The sequence below is a fragment of the Oncorhynchus keta genome, chromosome 10, assembly GCF_023373465.1.
Source record: "Oncorhynchus keta strain PuntledgeMale-10-30-2019 chromosome 10, Oket_V2, whole genome shotgun sequence".
NCBI classification, from domain to species: Eukaryota; Metazoa; Chordata; class Actinopteri; order Salmoniformes; family Salmonidae; genus Oncorhynchus; species Oncorhynchus keta.
This window is the reverse complement of record NC_068430.1, coordinates 74,931,131-74,953,270: the sequence shown is the minus strand read 5'-3', so window position 1 is coordinate 74,953,270 and position 22,140 is coordinate 74,931,131. Positions and strand designations below refer to the sequence as shown.

The 22,140-nt window shown below is 46.1% G+C and overlaps 2 protein-coding genes and 1 long non-coding RNA gene across 4 annotated transcripts in view; all 3 read left to right on the top strand.

Annotated features, from left to right (window-relative positions):
- LOC118378127 (venom factor-like) overlaps positions 1–17,263 on the top strand; it is a 48,209-nt gene extending 30,946 nt beyond the window's left edge. The window contains 26 exon segments of the mRNA XM_052527942.1: positions 1,248–1,377; positions 3,027–3,095; positions 3,249–3,332; positions 3,335–3,377; positions 3,481–3,659; positions 6,996–7,200; positions 8,188–8,273; positions 8,674–8,813; positions 9,578–9,787; positions 9,934–10,000; positions 10,107–10,193; positions 10,477–10,554; positions 10,557–10,718; positions 10,721–10,754; positions 11,629–11,788; positions 11,906–12,022; positions 13,013–13,166; positions 13,287–13,450; positions 13,630–13,782; positions 13,944–14,003; positions 14,141–14,231; positions 14,344–14,395; positions 14,557–14,644; positions 15,303–15,392; positions 15,790–15,895; positions 17,214–17,263. Coding sequence (XP_052383902.1) covers positions 1,248–1,377; positions 3,027–3,095; positions 3,249–3,332; positions 3,335–3,377; positions 3,481–3,659; positions 6,996–7,200; positions 8,188–8,273; positions 8,674–8,813; positions 9,578–9,787; positions 9,934–10,000; positions 10,107–10,193; positions 10,477–10,554; positions 10,557–10,718; positions 10,721–10,754; positions 11,629–11,788; positions 11,906–12,022; positions 13,013–13,166; positions 13,287–13,450; positions 13,630–13,782; positions 13,944–14,003; positions 14,141–14,231; positions 14,344–14,395; positions 14,557–14,644; positions 15,303–15,392; positions 15,790–15,895; positions 17,214–17,248 — 2,844 coding nt within the window. The 3' untranslated portion in view covers positions 17,249–17,263.
- On the top strand, positions 16,412–17,203 carry LOC127932364 (uncharacterized). Its single transcript, XR_008144969.1, has 3 exons — positions 16,412–16,468; positions 16,703–16,764; positions 17,152–17,203. It is a non-coding gene; the product is annotated as an uncharacterized LOC127932364 (long non-coding RNA).
- Positions 17,264–20,139: 2,876 nt separating the features above from the next.
- Positions 20,140–21,841, top strand: LOC127932362 (complement C3-like). 2 transcript variants are annotated; one of them, XM_052527947.1, is made up of 4 exons: positions 20,140–20,295; positions 20,451–20,598; positions 20,741–20,914; positions 20,959–21,841. In XM_052527947.1, exons 1-3 carry the CDS (start codon positions 20,268–20,270, stop codon positions 20,874–20,876), a joined length of 312 nt encoding a protein of 103 aa, XP_052383907.1. In that variant the 5' UTR covers positions 20,140–20,267; the 3' UTR covers positions 20,877–20,914; positions 20,959–21,841. The 2 variants fall into 2 exon arrangements, with proteins under 2 accessions (XP_052383907.1, XP_052383906.1); XM_052527946.1 differs by having other exon boundaries at positions 20,741–21,841.
- Positions 21,842–22,140: the final 299 nt, after the last annotated feature.

Sequence of the window (22,140 nt, the reverse complement as noted above, 5' to 3'; positions counted from 1 at the left end):
GACTCCTCTCCTCTGACCCTCTCTCCCCTCTCCTCTGACCCCTCTCCTCTGACTCCCTCTCTCCTCTGACCCCTCTCCTCTGACCCCTCTCCTCTGACTCCTCTCCTCTGACCCTCCTCTGACCCCTCTCCTCTGACCCTCTCCTCTGACCCCTCTCTGACTCCTCTGACCCCTCTCTCTGACCCCTCTCCTGACTCCCTCTGACCCTCTCCTCTGATCCCTCTCCTCTGACCCCTCCCTCTCCTCTGACCCCTCTCCTCTGACTGACCCCTCTCCCCCTCTCCTCTGACTTCTCTGACCCCTCTCCTCTGACCCCTCTCTGACTCCTCTCCTCTGACTCCTCTCCTCTGACTCCTCTCCTCTGACCCCTCTCCTCTGACTCCTCTCCTGACTCTGACTCCTCTCCTCTGATCCCTCTCCTCTGACTCCTCTCCTCTGACCCCTCTCCTCTGACCCCTCTCCTCTGACCCCTCTCCTCTGACTCCCTCTCTGACCCCTCTCCTCTGACTTGTCTCCTCTCCCCTCTCCTCTGACCCCTCTCCTCTGACCCCTCTCCTCTGACTCCTCTCTCTGACCCCTCTCCTCTGACCCCTCTCCTCTGACTCTCCTCTGACTCCTCTCCTCTGACCCCTCTCCTCTGACTCCTCTCCTCTGACCCCTCCCTCTCCCTCTCCTCTGACTCCTCTCTCTGACTCTGACCCCTCTCCTCTGACCCCTCTCCTCTGACTCTTCTCCTCTGACTCCTCTCCTCTGACTCTTCTCCCCTCTCCTCTGACTCCTCTCCTCTGATCCCTCTCCTCTGATCCCTCTCCTCTGATCCCTCTCCTCTGACTCCTCTCCTCTGACCCCTCTCCTCTGACCCCTCTCCTCTGACTCCTCTCCTCTGACCCCTCTCTCTGAACTCTGACCCCTCTCCTCTCTCCTCTGACCCTCTCCTCTGACCCTCTCTCTCTGACCCCTCTCCTCCTCCTCTGACTCCTCTCCTCTGACTCTCCTCTCCTCTCCTCTGACTCCTCTCCTCTGACTCCTCTCCTCTGACTCCTCTCCTCTGACTCCTCTCCTCTGACTCCTCTCCTCTGACTCCTCTCCTCTGACTCCTCTCCTCTGACTCTTCCTCTGACTCCTCTGACTCTTCTCCTCTGACTCTTCTCCTCTGACTCTTCTCCTCTGACTCTTCTCGTCTGACTCTTCTCGTCTGACTCCTCTCCTCTGACTCCTCTCCTCTGACTCCTTTGTGCCCCCATCAGATCTGGCAGGTGGTGGAAGGGGGGGACATAGGCTGTACCCACGGTGGGGGCAGCAACAGCATGGGTGTCTTCACTGACGCTGGACTACTGTTTTACTCTAACACTGGTGGAGCCACCTCTTCTAGACAAGGTAGCACACAACGCAGACAGACAGACAGACGAAGAGCCACCTCTTCTAGACAAGGTAGCACACAACGCAGACAGACAGACGAAGAGCCACCTTCTTTTGATGAATACGAGGAAAGACAGGACAGTCTTCTAGACGGTCAGTCCTCTGATGGTTAATACGATGGTAGCAGTCCTCTGAGACAGAAAGAGGGTAACGTCAGTCCTCTGATGGTTAATCTTCTACGAGGAAGACAGAAGAGGGTAACGTCAGTCCTCTGATGGTTAATACGAGGAAAGAGGGTAACGTCAGTCCTCTGATGGTTAATACGAGAAAGAGGGTAACGTCAGTCCTCTGATGGTTAATACGATGAAAGAGGGTAACGTCAGTCCTCTGATGGTTAATACGATGAAAGAGGGTAACATCAGTCCTCTGATTGTTAATACGATGAAAGAGGGTAACGTCAGTCCTCTGATGGTTAATACGAGGAAAGAGGGTAACGTCAGTCCTCTGATGGTTAATACGAGGAAAGAGGGTAACGTCAGTCCTCTGATGGTTAATACGATGAAAGAGGGTAACGTCAGTCCTCTGATGGTTAATACGATGAAAGAGGGTAACGTCAGTCCTCTGATGGTTAATACGATGAAAGAGGGTAACGTCAGTCCTCTGATGGTTAATACGAGGAAAGAGGGTAACGTCAGTCCTCTGATGGTTAATACGATGAAAGAGGGTAACGTCAGTCCTCTGATGGTTAATACGAGGAAAGAGGGTAACGTCAGTCGTCTGATGGTTAATACGAGGAAAGAGGGTAACGTCAGTCGTCTGATGGTTAATACGAGGAAAGAGGGTAACATCAGTCCTCTGATGGTTAATACGATGAAAGAGGGTAACGTCAGTCGTCTGATGGTTAATACGATGAAAGAGGGTAACGTCAGTCGTCTGATGGTTAATACGAGGAAAGAGGGTAACGTCAGTTGTCTGATGGTTAATACGATGAAAGAGGGTAACGTCAGTCGTCTGATGGTTAATACGAGGAAAGAGGGTAACGTCAGTCGTCTGATGGTTAATACGAGGAAAGAGGGTAACGTCAGTCCTCTGATGGTTAATACGATGAAAGAGGGTAACGTCAGTCGTCTGATGGTTAATACGAGGAAAGAGGGTAACGTCAGTCGTCTGATGGTTAATACGAGGAAAGAGGGTAACGTCAGTCCTCTAATGGTTGATACGATGAAAGAGGGTAACACCGGTCCTCTAATGGTTGTTGTCTTAGGTCTCTCTATATGTAGTGTTATGTTGTCTCTCTTGTCGTGATGTGTGTTTTGTCCTATATTTATATTTAACTCATTTTAATTTTAATCCCCGCTCCCACAGGAGGCCTTTTGCCTTTTGGTAGGCCGTCATTGTAAATAAGAATTTGTTCTTAACTGACTTGCCTAGTTAAATTAGGTTACATGGGCTTTGCAGGCATCCAAAGGCCATGTTTGCAATGTTCTGTTTGTTTACTGTGAGCTTGCAGGGAAGATTAGTTAAAGCAAAACATTCCAGAGTCGCCCAATCATGAGTTTGAGTAAGACAGACCAGTGGTATAGACATCTGTGTTTCTTGGTTTGTAGAACAGTTTAATTTCGTTGTTTGCCATTCCTGTGTTTCCCTCCCTTCCATCTCTTCTGCAGGCATGCAGTGCCCAGGGAGGTCCAGAAGGAGGCGCTCTGCTGAGATGTTGCAACGCAGAACTCTACTGGGTCAGTGACAGAAAAAGTGCTATGTTCATTTTTGGTTGATGAATGGAATGATTCATTGATTGAGTGGGGGACTGATTTATTGATGGAAAGGTGGATGGATTGATTGATTGATAGATAGATTGATGGTTCTGAGCTCTCTCTCTTCCACCACAGAGAACCACTACAGAGAGAAGCTGTTGCGTCAGTGTTGTAAGGATGGCCTGAGAGAGATCCCCATGCCTTACTCCTGCACCCGACGCTCCTCTACATCACTGAGGGATGGGAATGTATCAAGGCCTTCAGGTACTGAGTTGAGTTCAATTGAGCTGAGCTGAGTTGAGTTGAATTGAGTTGTTGAGTTGAGCTGAATTGAAGTGCACTGAACAGAATTGTTTGGCGCTTTCAGGTACTGCTGCTCCAAGTACAGGGGAGAGGAGTTTGACACCAGACTACCCCCTACCACCACCATACCCCCCACCACCACCATACCGCCTACCACCACAGCTCTACTCAGGCTGACCCTGGACAGACGCATTTCCCCCCAGATACATAGCAAACAATTTGTCAATTATGGGATTTCAAGAGGTAACATTGATGATGATGGACTAGCTGGTTAATGAATTGTTAGGTGTTTGTGGCAGCAGTGTTGTAGTACTCGAATCCGGTGTGGAGATACATTGTGAGTGTATCAGTCTTGTCTCGGTGTGGAGATACATTGTGAGTGTATCAGTCTTGTCTCGGTGTGGAGATACATTGTGAGTGTATCAGTCTTGTCTCGGTGTCAGGTACATTTTGACTCAGAAACAATGAGGACTCATCATTTGTTCCCGAGACCAGCTGAAACCAGCAGAGTAACAAAACCAATAATTGTCAGCAGTGGTAGCGCTCGTGGTGGGATGTTCGACTCTTTTTACTGACTCTGATCTTTCCCACTCATTCAGTCAAAAATAACTCATCTTTCTACTAATTTTGTTCATTTGCGTCACTGTTAGAGCCTCACAGTGCGGTGTCATAATACCCATAAAACCTAGCTGACAAAAATGGAAATGGTTCCAATCGTTTTTCCACCATTCATTTTTCCCACAGTGTTTCATAAACACTTAAAATAAGGGCTGTGTTTCCTGTAGTCTTACCCTGGCATGACATTTTGATAACCGTGTAAATCTCTCTCGGACAAGGTGACTTTTATCAATATATTCAGCTCTATTTACTTTACAGCTAATTGGCATCCAATTATCAAAACTTCAAATCCCTGCAAGCCATCTCTAGCTGACACCTTTGCTAACATTATCAATTTATTAATTACTACATTTAGCTAATCCAGAGATTGTAACCTTTGCCTCGTTTCGTCAGTCTTGTCCAGATCATCATGGCATTTGTAGTTCCTTATGATAGCCACGTTAGTTTCACCTAGTCGGCTTGGGGATTCAAACAGGTGACCTTTGTTCCTGGCCCAATGTTCTTAACTGCTAGGCTATCTGCTGCCCCATTTCGTTCACCAAAGGGGGCTTATTGGAGCTGACATTTGTGACAGACTTGTAAACATGTGCTTTAAGCCATGTACATTTGTTGATTGCTAGGCATACAAATCAGATGATTTTATTGGTACATTTGAGATCTAGTTGTGGCCGTCCCAGACTATATTGTGAACGAGTCTTGGCGGAATGCATTGTGTGACTCTACCATGGGGGTGATGAGCGCAGTCGTTTGCAAACTGCAGCATCCAAAAGATTTGTTCTCGAGTTTGAGTTTGTTGAGCAGAGTCTGTGTGTTTTGATTCTACAAAGCTGCATCCATAACATTCAATAATCAATGAATTGCACTTATTCTTGCACCATGTGATTCATTATCAGTTCTAATCATGTATTGTTCTTCTCTATGCTCATGATCTATTTTCCTGCACCATATGACAGACAGTTAGTTGGTGGTCAAAGCACTTCTCTGGAGCCACCGAGCCCGAAGAGTGTGTCTTAACCCTGCTGTAGGGTTCATTGCGGCCAGCATTAGCAGGTCAAACAAACGACTAAAATGAATGAATCATGACTCTCGAGTCAGTCAAAAGAGTCGTTCAAAAATAATGAATTGTTCGCAAACTGCACATCACCAGTCAGCACGTAAAACAGCTTCGCCAGGCCAAATATCCACACTCCTTTCATGACACATGAATATCTCATCCCGTATTGAAACCTGGGGTTCCTACTTTACTTGTAAAAATGACTGTCCATTACTTTCACTACCAGGTTTGAGGATATTTTTCAGTGCTCAGCAGGATTTCCTTGATTTGCTGGTAGGAACTAGTGTGGGAAATTGCTTGACAGTTGTATGCTAACGATTAGTAAAGGGAGACGAGGGTAAACTTGTCTTCTCATGGACCTGTTTGGATTAGTGATAACTTCTGTCCTCTGCATTTATCACCATTCTGAATGTCTAAAGAATGTCCTGAAATCTGAACACAGAAATACTGGACTTTTTCAACTCTTATTATGGTGGATTTGCATTTTTCTGGTCTCAGTCTTGGACCCCTCGGCCCCTCCCGGTCTTAGTCTTGGACCCCTCGCCCCCTCCCGGTCTTAGTCTTGGACCCCTCGCCCCCCCTCCCGGTCTTAGTCTTGGACCCCTCGCCCCCCCTCCCGGTCTTAGTCTTGGACCCCACGACCCCCTCCCGGTCTTAGTCTTGGACCCCTCGCCCCCCTCCCGGTCTTAGTCTTGGACCCCTCGCCCCCCCCCGGTCTTAGTCTTGGACCCCTCGCCCCCCTCCCGGTCTTAGTCTTGGACCCCTCGCCCCCCTCCCGGTCTTAGTCTTGGACCCCTCGCCCCCCTCCCGGTCTTATCGCCCCCTCCCCGGTCTTAGTCTTGGACCCCTCGCCCCCTCCCGGTCTTAGTCTTGGACCCCCCCTCGCCCCCTCCCGGTCTTAGTCTTGGACCCCTCGCCCCCCGGTCTTAGTCTTAGTCTTGGACCCCTCGCCCCCTCCCGGTCTTAGTCTTGGACCCCTCGCCCCCATCCCGGTCTTAGTCTTGGACCCCTCGCCCCCTCCCGGTCTTAGTCTTGGACCCCTCGCCCCCCTCCCGGTCTTAGTCTTGGACCCCTCGCCCCCCGGTCTTAGTCTTGGACCCCTCCCCCCCTCCCGGTCTTAGTCTTGGACCCCTCGCCCCCTCCCGGTCTTAGTCTTGGACCCCTCGCCCCCTCCCGGTCTTAGTCTTGGACCCCTCGCCCCCCTCCCGGTCTTAGTCTTGGACCCCTCGCCCCCTCCCGGTCTTAGTCTTGGACCCCTCCCCCCTCCCGGTCTTAGTCTTGGACCCCTCGCCCCCCCCGGTCTTAGTCTTGGACCCCTCGCCCCCCCTCCCGGTCTTAGTCCTGGACCCCTCGCCCCCCTCCCGGTCTTAGTCCCCCTGGGTCTTACCCCCTCGCCCCCTCCCGGTCTTAGTCTTGGACCCTCGCCCCCCCCGGTCTTGGTCTCGGTCTTAATCTGGTCTCGCTTTAGGTGGTCTTGGTCTCTCTTGGATCGGTCTCACTTTAGGTGGTCTTGGTCTCGGACCCCTTGGTCTCACTTTCTTAGGTGGTCTTGGTCTTAGTCCTGGACCCCTGGTCTCACTTTAGGTGGTCTTGGTCTCGAATCGGTCTCACTTTAGGTGGTCTTGGTCTTGAATTGGTCTCGCTTTAGGTGGTCTTGGTCTTGAATCGGTCTCGCTTTAGGTGGTCTTGAAAACAACACTGTAGGTGTTGTTAATTAAGTTGAGTTGAGTCTGTTGAGTCTAACCATGGTCATTCTAACCAGATCTAACTTCCGTCCAAGTGGCCCCTGTATGTTACAGCAGAGAACTGAGCTCAAAATGATTGATTGCTCAATTAATCCATCAATCAATCGATTCATCCACCCATCCATCAAACAGAGTTGAAACATGTTTATTTTTTGGCATCAGGTGAAGAAAGATTGGGCCTTCCAGTGATAATGGGATCCAAACCTGTTCTGGAAGGACAGAGAGGGTCTTTTGCTGAGGAAGAGGAGGAGGAAGAGGAGGATGACTTTATGGAGGAGAGTGATGTGATAGTAAGGTCTAAGTTCTATGAGTCATGGCTGTGGAAAGACCTGCCGCTGCCCAGTGTTCCTGAGGACAGCAGAGACGGGTGAGTGAATGTGTGTCTGTCTTCTCACCCCCTTATAGAAAGGGACAGCAGTTTACCTGCTCATAGGCTAAGACTTGGTTTGAAACTGTGCGTACTACAGGCTACTTCCTATGAGTAGGGCCAGGAGTTTTTCCTAACCACATGACCTGTCCAGGGAAAACTCTTTCTATGAGGGGTTGACCAGTTTTGTCGAAAGGGGAATATGCCAAGCCACACCCCTCTCACCCTTAAAGGGATACTGCAAGGTTCTGGCAATTAAGCTAGTGTACCTGTAGACTTACAGTCATCATTGGCTTGCTAAACTACCTATTTATTTGTGTTTTTTTTATTTGACCTTTATTTAACAAGGCAAGTCAGTTAAGAACAAATTCTTATTTTCAATGACAGCCACTGTGGGAACAGTGGGTTAACTGCCTTGTGTCAGCTCGGGGATTTGATCTAGCAGCCTTTCGGTTACTAGTCCAACGCTCGAACCACTAGGCTACCTGCCGCTCTGGTAGCCACCTAGAACTTCCTTCATACTGCACATAGAGACACAGAAATGGTAACCACGTGTTCATTAGACTCTGGAGAAGTAGAAAAGGGCAAATTGACAGAATCTCACAGTATCCCTTTGAAATGAAACAACCTACTCTGTAAATCCCCAGAGTTGCACCACAGTGGACTGGAGGTCACATTGAGACTGGCTGGGTTAACAGATCAGAAACAGCCTGGCCTTTTTTCATTCCCCCCCAAAAATAAACACTGTTGCACCATCGTGTACTGTCCCAGGGATATTTATGTGTGTGTGTGTGTGTGTGTGTGTGTGTGTGTATTTGTGCGTGTCACTGTTAGCATTGCATTAGGCAACGGCATCAATCGATCACAATCCACCAGTCTCTCTCTCTATTTATCTTCAAGATAATGTTTTACTGTGCTCATGCCACAAGCTGAGCTTACAAGAGGTCAACTCAATGGGATTCATTAGTTTGTGTCTGTTCCTTACAGGTTGTCAACGCTGCATGTGGAATCCATCTTCCCAGACACGATCACCCAGTGGGGGGTACTAGCCATCAGCTCCTCACCTGTAACAGGTAGACCCTTCCCTTCCCCTGGGGTAGCCATGGTCCCAGTCCCTAAGTGCTACGCCCTTGTTGGCAAGGTGAAACACCAATCAGAGGGCAAGGTGGAACTGTTACCATATCACTAACACCTGTCATGTCCAATCAGATCACCACATGTGCATAGGGTTTAGGATTTAAGGGGTCTATTTGCGATTGGGCCTAATTCTCAGTGGTCTAAAATGGCTTCCTCTCACTGTACCCATATTCAGTCATTTCCCAGGAGGAGTCCAGGTAATATTCTAGTGGGGATACTGGTGCCATATGAGGAATACAACCTATAGCTGTACAATTCTAGCATTCTAACTAAAGCATGAAGTCCTCAACCACCTGCTGTTGTTTGTTTATTAGAATCATTTTGTTTTTATTCCAGGTTTCTGCGTAGCCGAGCCATGGAACGTGCGTGCGTGGAAGCGTTTCTTCGTGGACCTGAAGCTGCCGTACTCAGTGGCGAGGAACGAACACGTGGAGATCAAAGCTGTGCTCCATAACTATGGCAACGAGGACATGGAGGCAAGCTCACCTCTGGCCTCTCAACCATGACTTCTATCTAATCCTCAAGCCTTAACCTTAACCATCAGGCTGAATAATTAATATCTGAGGAAACCTCTATCTACCTACTACTCCCTCTACTCCCACCCGCTAGCTCTCCTCTGATCCCTTCCTGTCAGCCATTTTGTGTCTTAACCCTCCTAACCCTCCCATTACTGTCAGCCATTTTGTGTCTTAACCCTCCTAACCCTCCCATTACTGTCAGCCATTCTGTGTCTTAACCTTCCAAACCCTCCCATTACTGTCAGCCATTTTGTGTCTTAACCCTCCTAACCCTCCCATTACTTTCAGCCATTTTGTGTCTTAACCCTCCTAACCCTCCCATTACTGTCAGCCATTTTGTGTCTTAACCTTCCAAACCCTCCCATTACTGTCAGCCATTTTGTGTCTTAACCCTCCTAACCCTCCCATTACTTTCAGCCATTTTGTGTCTTAACCCTCCTAACCCTCCCATTACTGTCAGCCATTTTGTGTCTTAACCCTCCTAACCCTCCCATTACTGTCAGCCATTTTGTGTCTTAACCTTCCAAACCCTCCCATTACTGTCAGCCATTTTGTGTCTTAACCCTCCTAACCCTCCCATTACTTTCAGCCATTTTGTGTCTTAACCCTCCTAACCCTCCCATTACTTTCAGCCATTTTGTGTCTTAACCCTCCTAACCCTCCCATTACTGTCAGCCATTTTGTGTCTTGATCATCTCCGTTTCCTCCTCTACTCAACCCAGGTTAAGGTGGTGCTACTGAAGACAGAGGACATGTGCAGTGTGGCGTTCAATGGGAAACACACCCAGGAGGTGAGGTTGAAGGGCAGCTCGTCCCTGGTGGTTCCCTACACCATCATACCGCTCAAGGCCGGAGAGATGCTACTGGAGGTCCTTGCCATGGCCAAAGGGTTTATGGGTAGCGACGGGGTCAAGAAGAAGCTACGCGTGGTGGTGGGTGACTATTTCAGATGTTAGTTTAAAAAATATAAAAAAATAATAATAAAATAAATAAAATATATATAGCGACTGTGAATCAGTGTCCTTAGCTAAGATACGAGGACCGGTATCTCAAAGCTGTTTTCAAAACCCTGTAACAGGTGGAAGGAGTGCAGAAGACTAAAGTACAGAGTTTTGTATTGAATCCTTCTGCCAAGGGAGGGAATGGTGAGCAGAACTAAGACACTCATCATCTCTAACCCTACTGCTTACCATTACCATGTCTCCTTTAGAAACAACCTTTACTAAGTCTTCTTACTATGTTTCCCCCCAGATGGGAGGCAGGTAGTGGAGGTGAACAAAGTGGAGCTGGGCTCCCTGGTTCCAAACTCTCAACCAGAGACATTCATCAACATCAGGGGTAGGCCTAACTGAGAAACGAGGTTTACGTTATTAGACAGAAATGGTGGCTGGCGGGTGCCTCTAACCCTTTGGTTGGTTATGGGCATTGTGAAGCCAAAGCAGCTGTGTGGACATATAACCTATTCTATTCCATTCCTTCCATTCTATTCTATTCTATTCTATTCTATTCTATTCTATACTCTGCTCTACTCTACTCTACTCTACTCTGCTCTACTCTACTCTACTCTACTCTACTCTACTCTACTCTACTCTACTCTACTCTGCTCTGCTCCTCCCACCAGGTAACCTGTTGGCTGATACCATAGACAACAGTATCAGCGGTGACTCGCTGGCCTCTTTGATCCGTATGCCTGGTGGCTGTGTGAACAGAACCTCGCCAGCATCACCCTGCCTCTTATAGCCACTGTCTACCTGGACCATTCCAACGACTGGGAGGCTGTAGGGGTGCAACGCAGGGTGGAGGCCATGAACTACATACAGAAAGGCTACCAGAAGCAGCTGGTGTATAAGAAGAAAGACGACTCTTACCCCCCTACAGGAATGAAGGCACAAGCACATGGTATTGTTCAAATACATAGAAGAAGAAGAATGTGTATCAATCACAGAGTAATCAAATAATACAATGGATTGTATTTGTAACCCTCACAGCCTCTCTCTCTACCTCTCCCCTTTTCTCTCTCTCTTTTCTGTCTCCCTCTCCTCTCCCTCCCCCTGCACCTCCCTCCCTTCCCCTCTACCTTCTCTTTCCCCGCCTCAACCTCTCCCCCTTCCTCCACCCTCTCCTACCTCTCCCTCCACCTCTCTCCCTTCCCCCAACCCTCTCTTTCTCCCCTCTCCCTCCACCCCTCTCCCTTCCCCACCACCCTCGTTCTCTCCCTGCCCACCCTCTCTTTCTCCCCTCTCCCTCCACCTCTCTCCCTTCCCCCACCCTCTCTTTCTCCCCCTCTCCTCCACCTCTCTCCCTTCACCCCACCCTCTCTTTCTCCCCCTCTCCCTCCACCCCTCTCCCTTCCCCCCACCCTCTCTTTCTCTCCCTCCACCCCTCTCCCTTCCCCCCACCCTCTCTTTCTCCCCCTCTCCCTCCACCCCCTCTCCCTTCCCCCCACCCTCTCTTTCTCCCCCTCTCCCTCCACCCCTCTCCCTTCCCCACCACCCTCGTTCTCTCCCTGCCCACCCTCTCTTTCTCTCCCTCCACCCCTCTCCCTTCCCCCACCCCCCACCCTCTCTTTCTCCCCCTCTCCCTCCACCCCTCTCCCTTCCCCCCACCCTCTCTTTCTCCCCCTCTCCCTCCACCCCTCTCCCTTCCCCCCCCCCCACCCCCACCCTCTCTTTCTCCCCTCTCCCTCCACCCCTCTCCCTTCCCCCCCACCCTCGTTCTCTCCCTCTCCCTGCCCACCATCTCTTTCTCCCCCTCTCTCCCCTATCCATTATAGGATCACAGCGTATGTAGTGAAGGTGTTCTCTATGGCTCGTCAGCTGATAGGAGTGAGTGAACAGGATGTGTGTGGTCCTCTCCTCTACCTGCTCAACAACAAACAGCAGACCACTGGATCTTTCAGAGAGGACAACCCTGTCTACACTACTACTATGACAGTAAGAAGAGACACACACGGGTGGATGCAGAAGCACGTGCGCACATATACACACTGGACTGAACAGACAGGGAGAGATCTGGGACTGAAGTCTGATAACAGCTTCTCTCTTCTCCAGGGTGGAGTACAAGGTGCAGAGTCTCAGTCCACTCTGACAGCCTTTGTCCTGATAGCCATGACTGAAGCCACCAAGGGTACAGAACTCAACTGCAATGGAGCTGGCCACACCATCAAGGTAAGCCGGTCACAGAACCGGCAGAAACTGTTATATTGGGACGGGAGATAAGTCAGTTATTTATTTTTATTTATTTAACTAGGCAAGTCAGTTAAGAACAAATTCTTATTTACAATGTGGGTTGTTCAGGGGCAAAATGACCGATTTTGTTTTGTTTTTTGTTGTTGAATTTTTACCCCTTTTCTCCCCAATTTCGTGGTGTCCAATTGTTTAGTAGCTACTATCTTGTCTCACCGCTACAACTCCCATACGGGCTTGGGAGAGACGAAGGTTGAAAGTCATGCGTCCTCCGATACACAACCCAACCAAGCTGCACTGCTTCTTAACACAGCGCGCATCCAACCCGGAAGCCAGCCGCACCAATGTGTCGGAGGAAACTCTGTGCACTGCGCCCAGCCTGCCACAGGAGTCGCTGGTGCGCGATGAGACGAGGATATCCCTACTGGCCAAACCCTCCCTAACCCGGAAGACGCTAGGCCAATTGTGCGTCGCCCCACGGAACTCCCGGTCACGACAGAGCCTGGGTGCAAACCCAGAGTCTCTGGTGGCACAGCTGGCGCTGCAGTACAGCGCCCTTAACCACTGCGCCACCCGGGAGGCCAAACGACAGATTTTTACCTTGTCAGCTGGGGTATTCGATCTAGCAACCTTTGGGTTACTGGCCCAACGCTCTAACCACTAGGCTACCTGATGCCCCAGTTAGAAGTAAGTTAGTCATCTGTGAGTAGGATGCCTTTTTACCTGACTCCCCTGGTGGATCTTGGATTTCGTTGGCCGACCTGTTATCACGCTACGTTTGCATGCGCCATGGCTGACCATTAATCCAACCGGTGTAAATGGCATGTCGGTGTTGGGAAATGGGGCTTTTCTGCCGACTCTTGTGTTAAAATCAGGTTTATTCTTTATCCCTCTGCTCATATAAGAATGGAATTAATAAGCCACCAAACTAATGGATAGACAGTGAAGTTGTATTCTATTGTATTGTATTAGAATGGGATCCAGAATGCTGCCAACTATCTGAGGAGCACGTATGGTAGTCTGAAGAGGCCCTACTCTCTGGCCATCTCTGCCTACGCTCTGTCTCTGGTTGACGAGACACCTTCAATGTTCTTAAAAACCCTGCTACTCAAAGCTGCCTCTCCAGGTAGGGAAATGTCTGTCTGTCTCTGTTTCTCTCTCCCCCTCTCTATTCTCTGCTGTGCTTCACTGTTATTCTCTCCCCCTCTCCTCCCTCTCTCCTTCCTCCCTCTCTCCCCTCCTCCAGACGGTACCCATTGGCCAGACAGTGAGAACCGCCTGTTCACTCTGGAAGCGACGGGCTACGCCCTGCTAGCCCTGGTGAAGAGTCGTCACATGACTGAAGCCGCCGCACCTTTCCAGTGGCTCAATGAGCAGCGCCGCAGGGGCGGGGGCTACGGATCCACCCAGGTACTGAGTGACATCATTGGAAACGAGTATTGCATGATGTCAGTGAGCTGAGTTTATGTCAACAGTGTTATTGCAGGTTGTCACTAGCCAGTCCAGTTTGTTGCCCTCCGCCATTTGGATCTCCACACAATCCAGTACATATTTTATAATAATCTCTCTGCTTCCTGTCTCTCCCCCAGCCCACCATGGTTGTTCTGCAGGGTCTGTCTGGGTACCTGATAAAGAAACCTCCCAATGACCTGAGTCTCCAGGTGGACCTGAGCATCCAGGGCCGCAGCGACCAGCGCTACCACTTCGACCCCAGGACCTCCTACGTGGCACGCTCCTCCAGGGTAGGAGGGATGCTGTTCTCTCTTCCTCTCTCTCTCTTTCACCATTTCTTCTCTCCCAACCTACCTGTATCTTATGTCAAATATGTGGCCTAGGTGTAGGAACCATGATGTATCATGTTCCTCTTTCACCATCTCCCCTCTTCTGTGGGGTTTTCACTCAGGCTCCTATAGACCAGGGATTCAGAGTGGAGGCCAAAGGGAAGGGACAAGGTATACTAGAGGTATGACCACAACACATGTCTATGGCCATTAGTCGATGCATGATAGTAGAGCTAGTCTATGATCATTTTGTCACATTGATGTATGATGTCATATTTGTTTGTGTTGTCACTTCCTGGTCTAATGACCTCTGACCTAGGTGGTGACCTACTACAACGAGCTCCCTGAGGTGCATGAGAAGAGCAGCTGCAAGAACTTTGATTTGGACGTGACCATCGCAGAATCTAGTGGTAGGTTAATCCAGCTCTCAATCTCCATTTGTATCTTAATCTTAATCTCAATCTTAGTCTCAATCCCAGTCTCAAATCTTAAACTCAATGTTTTTTTTAACCCCATTGACAGAAAAGCCTCCACCAGATGCAGAGAAGTCCTACACGATCACTATTAATGTCAGGTGAGGTTATACAGTACTATAGACAGTACAGTACTACTCTCCTTTGGTCCCCTCTCGGAAATACACTAGGGGACTTACTGTTATTGGATAACACTTGAGTCTCTACTTTTTCATTCCATCTTCCTCTTCATTCTACTATTCTCTCTCTTTCCTTCCTCCAGGGCACTGGGACTAAGGGAGGTCAGGATGGTTGTTCTGGACATCAGTCTTCCTACTGGGTTCGTCCCAGAGAATGAAGATCTGGAGATGGTACTGGAACCCACGTTAAAGGGACAGTTCACCCCAATTACTAAGTTACACCTTGGTTTCCTTACCCTGTCAGCCGTCTATGGACAAGTTATGACAGAAACCATGCTTTGGTTTTATTTCCCTGGCACTGTTTCCAGATGCTAACGTTTTAGCAGGTGTAGCACAAGTCCAATTCAAGTCATGGGACCGATATGTTTTATTTGTTGTGCTCATCGTATCCAAATCATCGGAAAGTATCTAACACTTATTGTGAAGCTCAACAAAGTCACTTACAGAGGATTTGAACATGATGCCAAAAAAGTTAATATCGGACCCATTACTTTAATGAGATTTGCGCCACAAATGCTAAACGCTAAAGGGGATTTGTGCCACATATGCATTTGGAAACAGTGTTAGGGAAACTAAATCAAAGCATGGATTGCTGTCATACCTTGTCCATAGACTGCTTACAGGGTAAGGAAACAGATATGTAACTAAGGTGAATTATCCCTTTAATCAACTTGTAATGTTCATCTGGCTCCACTAGATGGCTGTCTAACTGCATGTCTGGTCTTTGACTCAATGTCCAACTTGATTTCGACTGCGTGTGTTTAAGTGTAGCTTATTGTGACCGTGTGCATATTGAAAATGTTTTGTTTGTTTTTGTGTTTGCCTCCAGCTGACCAACTCAGTGGACCGTTACATCAACAACTTCCAGATAGTGGACAACCTGAGTGACAGAGGCTCCCTCATCATCCACCTCTTCAAGGTACCAGAACAGATCTGGGATCAGCTTATCCTCCCAGAAATCCTAACTTTTTTGGTGGGATCTTAGATCAGTGTCAAGGGGTAACTTCCTTTTCATCATTCACCTGTTCAAGATACTGGAACCATAGGAATAGAATCTCAATAGAATCTCATTCTATTTCTATGACCTGAACGTAGAGAGACCAGCGTTACCACGTCAACCCTAGAAGTTGACTGGTCATACTTTTTTCACTCTGTCTGGGTTGAGGTTGTCTGTCGCCTGTAGGCACAGATTTTGGATCAGCTTTCCCTCCCCAAATCTTAAAGGTAAAAGGCAAACTATTAACTCAAAACTGTTCTTAGGTCAGTGTCCGGAGGTAGCTTCATTGTGCTCTTCTGTGGTCTACCTGTGCTACCAGGTGTCCAACAAGGAGACTGAGACCATCATCTTCCGACTGCAGCAGACGTTCAAAGTGGGACTCCTCCAACCTTCATCTGTCACTGTCTATGAGTACTACAACCCAGGTAGATACTGTCACTATGAGTACTACAACCCAGGTAGATACTGTCTATGAGTACTACGAGTACTACAAACCCAGGTAGATACTGTCACTGTCTACAACCCAGGTAGATACTGTACTACAACCAGGTGGATACTGTTACTGTCTATGAATACTACAACCCAGGTAGATACTGTCTATGAGTACTACAACCCAGGTAGATACTGTCTATGAGTACTACAACCCAGGTAGATACTGTCTACGAGTACTACAACCCAGGTAGATACTGTCACTGTCTACTACAACCCAGGTAGTACTACAAACCAGGTGATACTGTTACTGTCTACGAATACTACAACCCAGGTAGATACTGTCTATGAGTACTACAACCCAGGTAGATACTGTCTATGAGTACTACAACCCAGGTAGATACTGTCTATGAGTACTACAACCCAGGTAGATACTGTCACTGTCTGTCTACGAGTACTACAACCAGGTGGATACTGTTACTGTCTACTACATATACTACAACCCAGGTAGATACTGTCTATGAGTACTACAACCCAGGTAGATACTGTCTATGAGTACTACAACCCAGGTAGATACTGTACTACAACCCAGGTAGATACTGTCTACTACAACCCAGGTAGATACTGTCACTGTCTACTGAGAGTACTACAACCAGGTGGATACTGTTACTGTCTACTGAATACTACAACCCAGGTAGATACTGTCTACGAGTACTACAACCCAGGTAGATACTGTCACTAGATACTGTCGAGTACTACAACCAGGTAGGATACTGTTACTGTCTATGAGTACTACAACCCAGGTAGATACTGTCTATGAGTACTACAACCCAGGTAGATACTGTCTATGAGTACTACAACCCAGGTAGATACTGTCTACGAGTACTACAACCCAGGTAGATACTGTCACTGTCTACTGGTAGATACTGTCTGTCTACGAGTACTACAACCAGGTGGATACTGTTACTGTCTACTACAACCCAATACTACAACTACCAGGTAGATACTGTCTATGAGTACTACAACCCAGGTAAATACTGTCACTGTCTATGAGTACTACAACCCAGGTAGATACTGCTACTGTCTATGAGTACTACAACCCAGGTAGATACTGTCTATGAGTACTACAACCCAGGTAGATACTGTCTATACTGTCTATGAGTACTACAACCCAGTTAGATACTGTCACTGTCTACGAGTACTACAACCAGGTGGATACTGTTACTGTCTACTGTCTAATACTACAACCCAGGTAGATACTGTCTATGAGTACTACAACCCAGGTAGATACTGTCTATGAGTACTACAACCCAGGTAGATACTGTCTACGAGTACTACAACCCAGGTAGATACTGTCACTGTCTACGAGTACTACAACCAGGTGGATACTGTTACTGTCTATGAATACTACAACCCAGGTAGATACTGTCTACAACCCAGGTAGTACTACAACCCAGGTAGATACTGTCTATGAGTACTACAACCCAGGTAGATACTGTCACTGTCTATGAGTACTACAACCCAGGTAGATACTGTCTGCTACTGTCTGAGTACTACAACCAGGTAGATACTGCTACTGTCTGAGTACTACAACCAGGTAGATACTGTCACTGTCTATGAGTACTACAACCCAGGTAGATACTGCTACTGTCTATGAGTACTACAACCCAGGTAGATACTGCTACTGTCTATGAGTACTACAACCAGATACTGTACCAGGTAGATACTGTCACTGTCTATGAGTACTACAACCCAGGTAGATACTGCTACTGTCTATGAGTACTGCAACCCAGGTAGATACTGTTACTGTCTATGAGTACTACAACCCAGGTAGATACTGTACTACAACCAGGTAGATACTGTTACTGTCTACTGTCTAATACTACAACCCAGGTAGATACTGTCTATGAGTACTACAACCCAGGTAGGTCTATGGTTTGTTTTGACCATATTTCATATGCCCTCGAACAAGAGAAGCTATTGTAAACATTGGAGTTGATCATTTCTCTCTGTCTGGTGGAGAAATGTTAACATAGGTCTATGTGTCTCTCTATCAGACCACCATTTCTGTCTGGTGGAGTCGCTTCTACACCCCCAAAAAGAGGACAAGGACGAACTCTCACAGATCTGCAGGAACAATATATGTCGCTGTACACAGGGTGAGTGTGTGTTTGTGTGTGTGTGTGTGCGTGTGTGTGTGTGTTTGTGTGTGCCATACATGTGTGTGTGTGATAATGATGTGTGTCTCTCTCCTATTAGGTGATTGCTGTGTGTCTAAGACCCTAACCGATCCAGTCCCCTATGGAGCACGCAGAGGACCACGCATGTTATAGACAAACATGTTGTAGATTATACATGTTACGGTATGCTATATCTGTTTTCACTATAGAATATAATACATGTTATAGGCATGTTATAGACATTATATACATGTTGTAGATATTATAGACTTGTTATAGGAATGTTATAGGCATTATTGACATGTTATAGACATGTTATAGGAATGTTATAGGCATTATAGGCATGTTATAGACAGACATGTTATCGGCATTATAGACATGTTATAGAGATTATAGACATGTTATATGAATATTATAGGCATTATAGACATGCAAATGAGAACTTGTTCTCAACTAGCCTACCTGGTTAAATAAAGGTGAAATAAAAATAAAAAATAGACATGTTATAGGGATATTATAGGCATGTTATAGTCATGTTAGAGGCATTATAGACATGTTATAGGCATTATAGACATGTTATAGGCATTATACACATGTTATAGGAATATTATAGGCATGTTATAGGCATGTTATAGACAGACATGTTATAGGCATTATAGACATGTTATAGATGTGTTATAGACATAGACATGTTATATACGTTATAGACATGTTATATGAATAGTATAGGCATTATAGACATGTTATATGAATATTATAGGCATTATAGACATGTTATATGAATATTACAGGCATTATAGACATGTTATAGGCATGTTATATGAATATTTTAGGCATTGTAGGCATGTTATAGGCATGTTATGGACATGTTATAGGCATTATAGGCATGTTATACGAATATTATAGGCATGTTATAGGAATATTATAGGCATGTTATAGACAGACATGTTATAGGCATTATAGACATGTTATAGAGATGTTCTGAACATTATAGACATGTTATGGACATGTTATGTTATAGGCATGTTAACATTATAGACATGTTATAGATATGTTATAGACATATAGACATGTTATAGATGTGTTATAGACATAGACATGTTATATATGTTATAGACATGTTATAGGCGTTATTAAAGACATGTTATAGATGTGTTATAGACATAGACATGTTATATACGTTATAGACATGTTATAGGCATTATAGACATGTTATAGAGATGTTCTGAACATTATAGACATGTTATAGAAGTGTTATAGGCATTGTATGCATGTTATAGACCTTATAGACATGTTATAGTCATTGTAGACACGTTATATGCATGTTATAGAGATTATAGACATGTTATAGGCATTATAGACATGCTAGACACTTTAGACATGTTATAAACATGTTATAGACATACATTTTATAGGCATTATAAACATATTTTAGACGTGTTATAGGCATTATATACATGTTATAGATATGTTCTGAAGATTATAGACATGTTATAGACGTGTTATATGCATTGTATGCATGTTATAGACCTTATAGACATGTTATAGTCATTGTAGACACGTTATAGGCATAGACATGTTATATACATGTTATAGATATGTTCTGAAGATTATAGACATGTTATAGACGTGTTATATGCATTGTATGCATGGTATAGAGATTATATACATGTTAATGACATGTTATAAGCATTATAGACATGTTATAGACGTTATAGATATTTTCTGAACGTTATAGACAGGCTATATAAATTATAGACATGTTATAGGCACTATATACATCTTATAGACATGTTATAAGCATTTATAGACATTTTATAGGCACTATATACATCTTATCGACATGGACATGTTATAAGAATTTATAGACATGTTATAAGCATTATAGACATATAGACATGTTATAGGCATTATAGATCTGTAAATCTGTCACACTGAGACAACACTATACCATGTACAGTATAAGGTACAGCTATAAATTAATGTTGTCTGTCAGAGGTAAAACTATCATCTAACGCTTCATTCTTTAAGTGTCTTAGTCAAATTGTTCCTTGGGGACAGTCAAGTGTATCATATCATTGATTGAGTAGAGTGTATTTTGCTGTTCTGACGATTCTCACACGTCTGTCCTCCAGTGTACAAGGCCAAGGTCCTGAGTGTCAGCCAGAGTCAGTATGACAGATATGAGATGAAGATCACACAGGTTATAAAAATAGGTAAGCATCTTATGTCATCTAGTCCTTCTGTCCTCTACCCATCTCTCCTTACCATCTTTGTTTCAGAATGTGATGCTGAGTTAGTTCAAACATGGTTAACTCTGTTTCTCTCTCCCTCCCTCCCCCTCCCGCCCCTCCCTCCCCTCTCTCTCTAGGAGTGGAGGAGGGGGTCAGTGTGGGTGACACTAAGGTCTTCCTGTCCCATGCTGGCTGTAGAGGAGGTCTGGACCTGAAGGAGGGTACAGACTACCTCATCATGGGGCCAAAAACTGACCTCTGGTACAAGGACAGCTCCACCAACAGGTGGGGAGAGGCAGTGACATGTTATAATGGACTTATAGTACTGGAAAGACAAAGCAAGTCAGAGCAATAAAGTTAATGTTAATATCTGCCTAAAGGGGTTATTTTCTATCTTCTTTCCCTCTTCTTTCTCTCTCTCTCTCAGTGCCACATACATGCTGGGCAAGGATGCCTGGGTAGAGCGTTGGCCCACCTCAACAGAGTGTGCTAGTGATGCCAGGTGCACAGAGCTGGACAACTTCAGCAAGGACCTCTCAGAGAAGGGATGTCGGTTTAAATAGACTCACTCACTCACTCACTCACTCACTCACTCACTCACTCACTCACTCACTCACTCACTCACTCACTCACTCACTCACTCACACTTTGCCTATGAGCTGCCATGTAGCTTTACACCTCTGGATGCACTGGTTCAGCAGAAACTGTCACCATTTGAGCCATGCAGTCGACATATACTGCTCTGTTGTATAATCACCATGGTAACCATTAGAGGAAAATGGACATTAGAATTAGAAAGCGTAAAAACATGACAGACTGGTGTTAAGCCTGGGTGGGTCTAGGATTGTGTTACTGGGAGCTCAGCGATTCGGCACAGCCAGGGCTACTTGATATGGCATACAATCACAACACACACACTCACACGATGGGAACTCGCTCAGGTGGCACTCGGTGCAGTGGAATATTGTCTCACTACTGTGTAGAATGCATTAGTGTTCCTGGATGTTCCACATAGAGAGAATAACATAATACAGAACACCAGGGAGATTCTCAGTACAATAATAGAATACAGAACACCAGGGAGATTCTCAGTACAATAACAGAATACAGAACACCAGGGAGATTCTCTGTACAATAACAGAATACAGAACACCAGGGAGATTCTCAATACAATAACAGAATACAGAACACCAGGGAGATTCTCAGTACAATAACAGAATACAGAACACCAGGGAGATTCTCAGTACAATAACAGAATACAGAACACCAGGGAGATTCTCAGTACAATAACAGAATACAGAACACCAGGGAGATTCTCAGTACAACAACAGAATACAGAACACCAGGGAGATTCTCAGTACAAACCCTGTATTGAGTTTTGAATTATTCACAGCCTTCTCTTTCTCATACAGTTTGATTACTTGCCCGTGTTGTAGATTGCAGTACTTTATTCCCATCGTTGCCACAGATTTGCAAACATAATGATCAACCCATATTCTGCTCTAAGAAAATAAATGGATGTGTTGTGGTTGGGTTGATTGAAGTATTCTTGGGGTATTATATTGTAAATAATGCTGCTATAGTTCTTGCACTCACACACTCACACACAGGAACACACGCAGGTCAAGTACTAATATCAATGACATATAGGTAGGCCAACAGTATGTAAACTAACTTCAAATAACAGAATATCAGTCTACTTTTGAAATGCTATCGCCATAGCAATGACTCATGATTTCCATGGGATTTTCTGCTGCCTCTAAAATGTGTGTGTGCCCTACATCATCTAAATAGGAAGGTCTGGTAATGGGCAGCTGGTCACACAGC

Coding starts and splice junctions, on each gene's coding strand:
- LOC127932362 (XM_052527947.1), top strand. CDS start 20,268: ATGAAGATCACACAGGTTATAAAAATAG. Junction 20,296..20,450: donor CACACAGGTTATAAAAATAG/GTAAGCATCTTA, acceptor CTCTCTCTCTAG/GAGTGGAGGAGGGGGTCAGT. Junction 20,599..20,740: donor AAGGACAGCTCCACCAACAG/GTGGGGAGAGGC, acceptor TCTCTCTCTCAG/TGCCACATACATGCTGGGCA.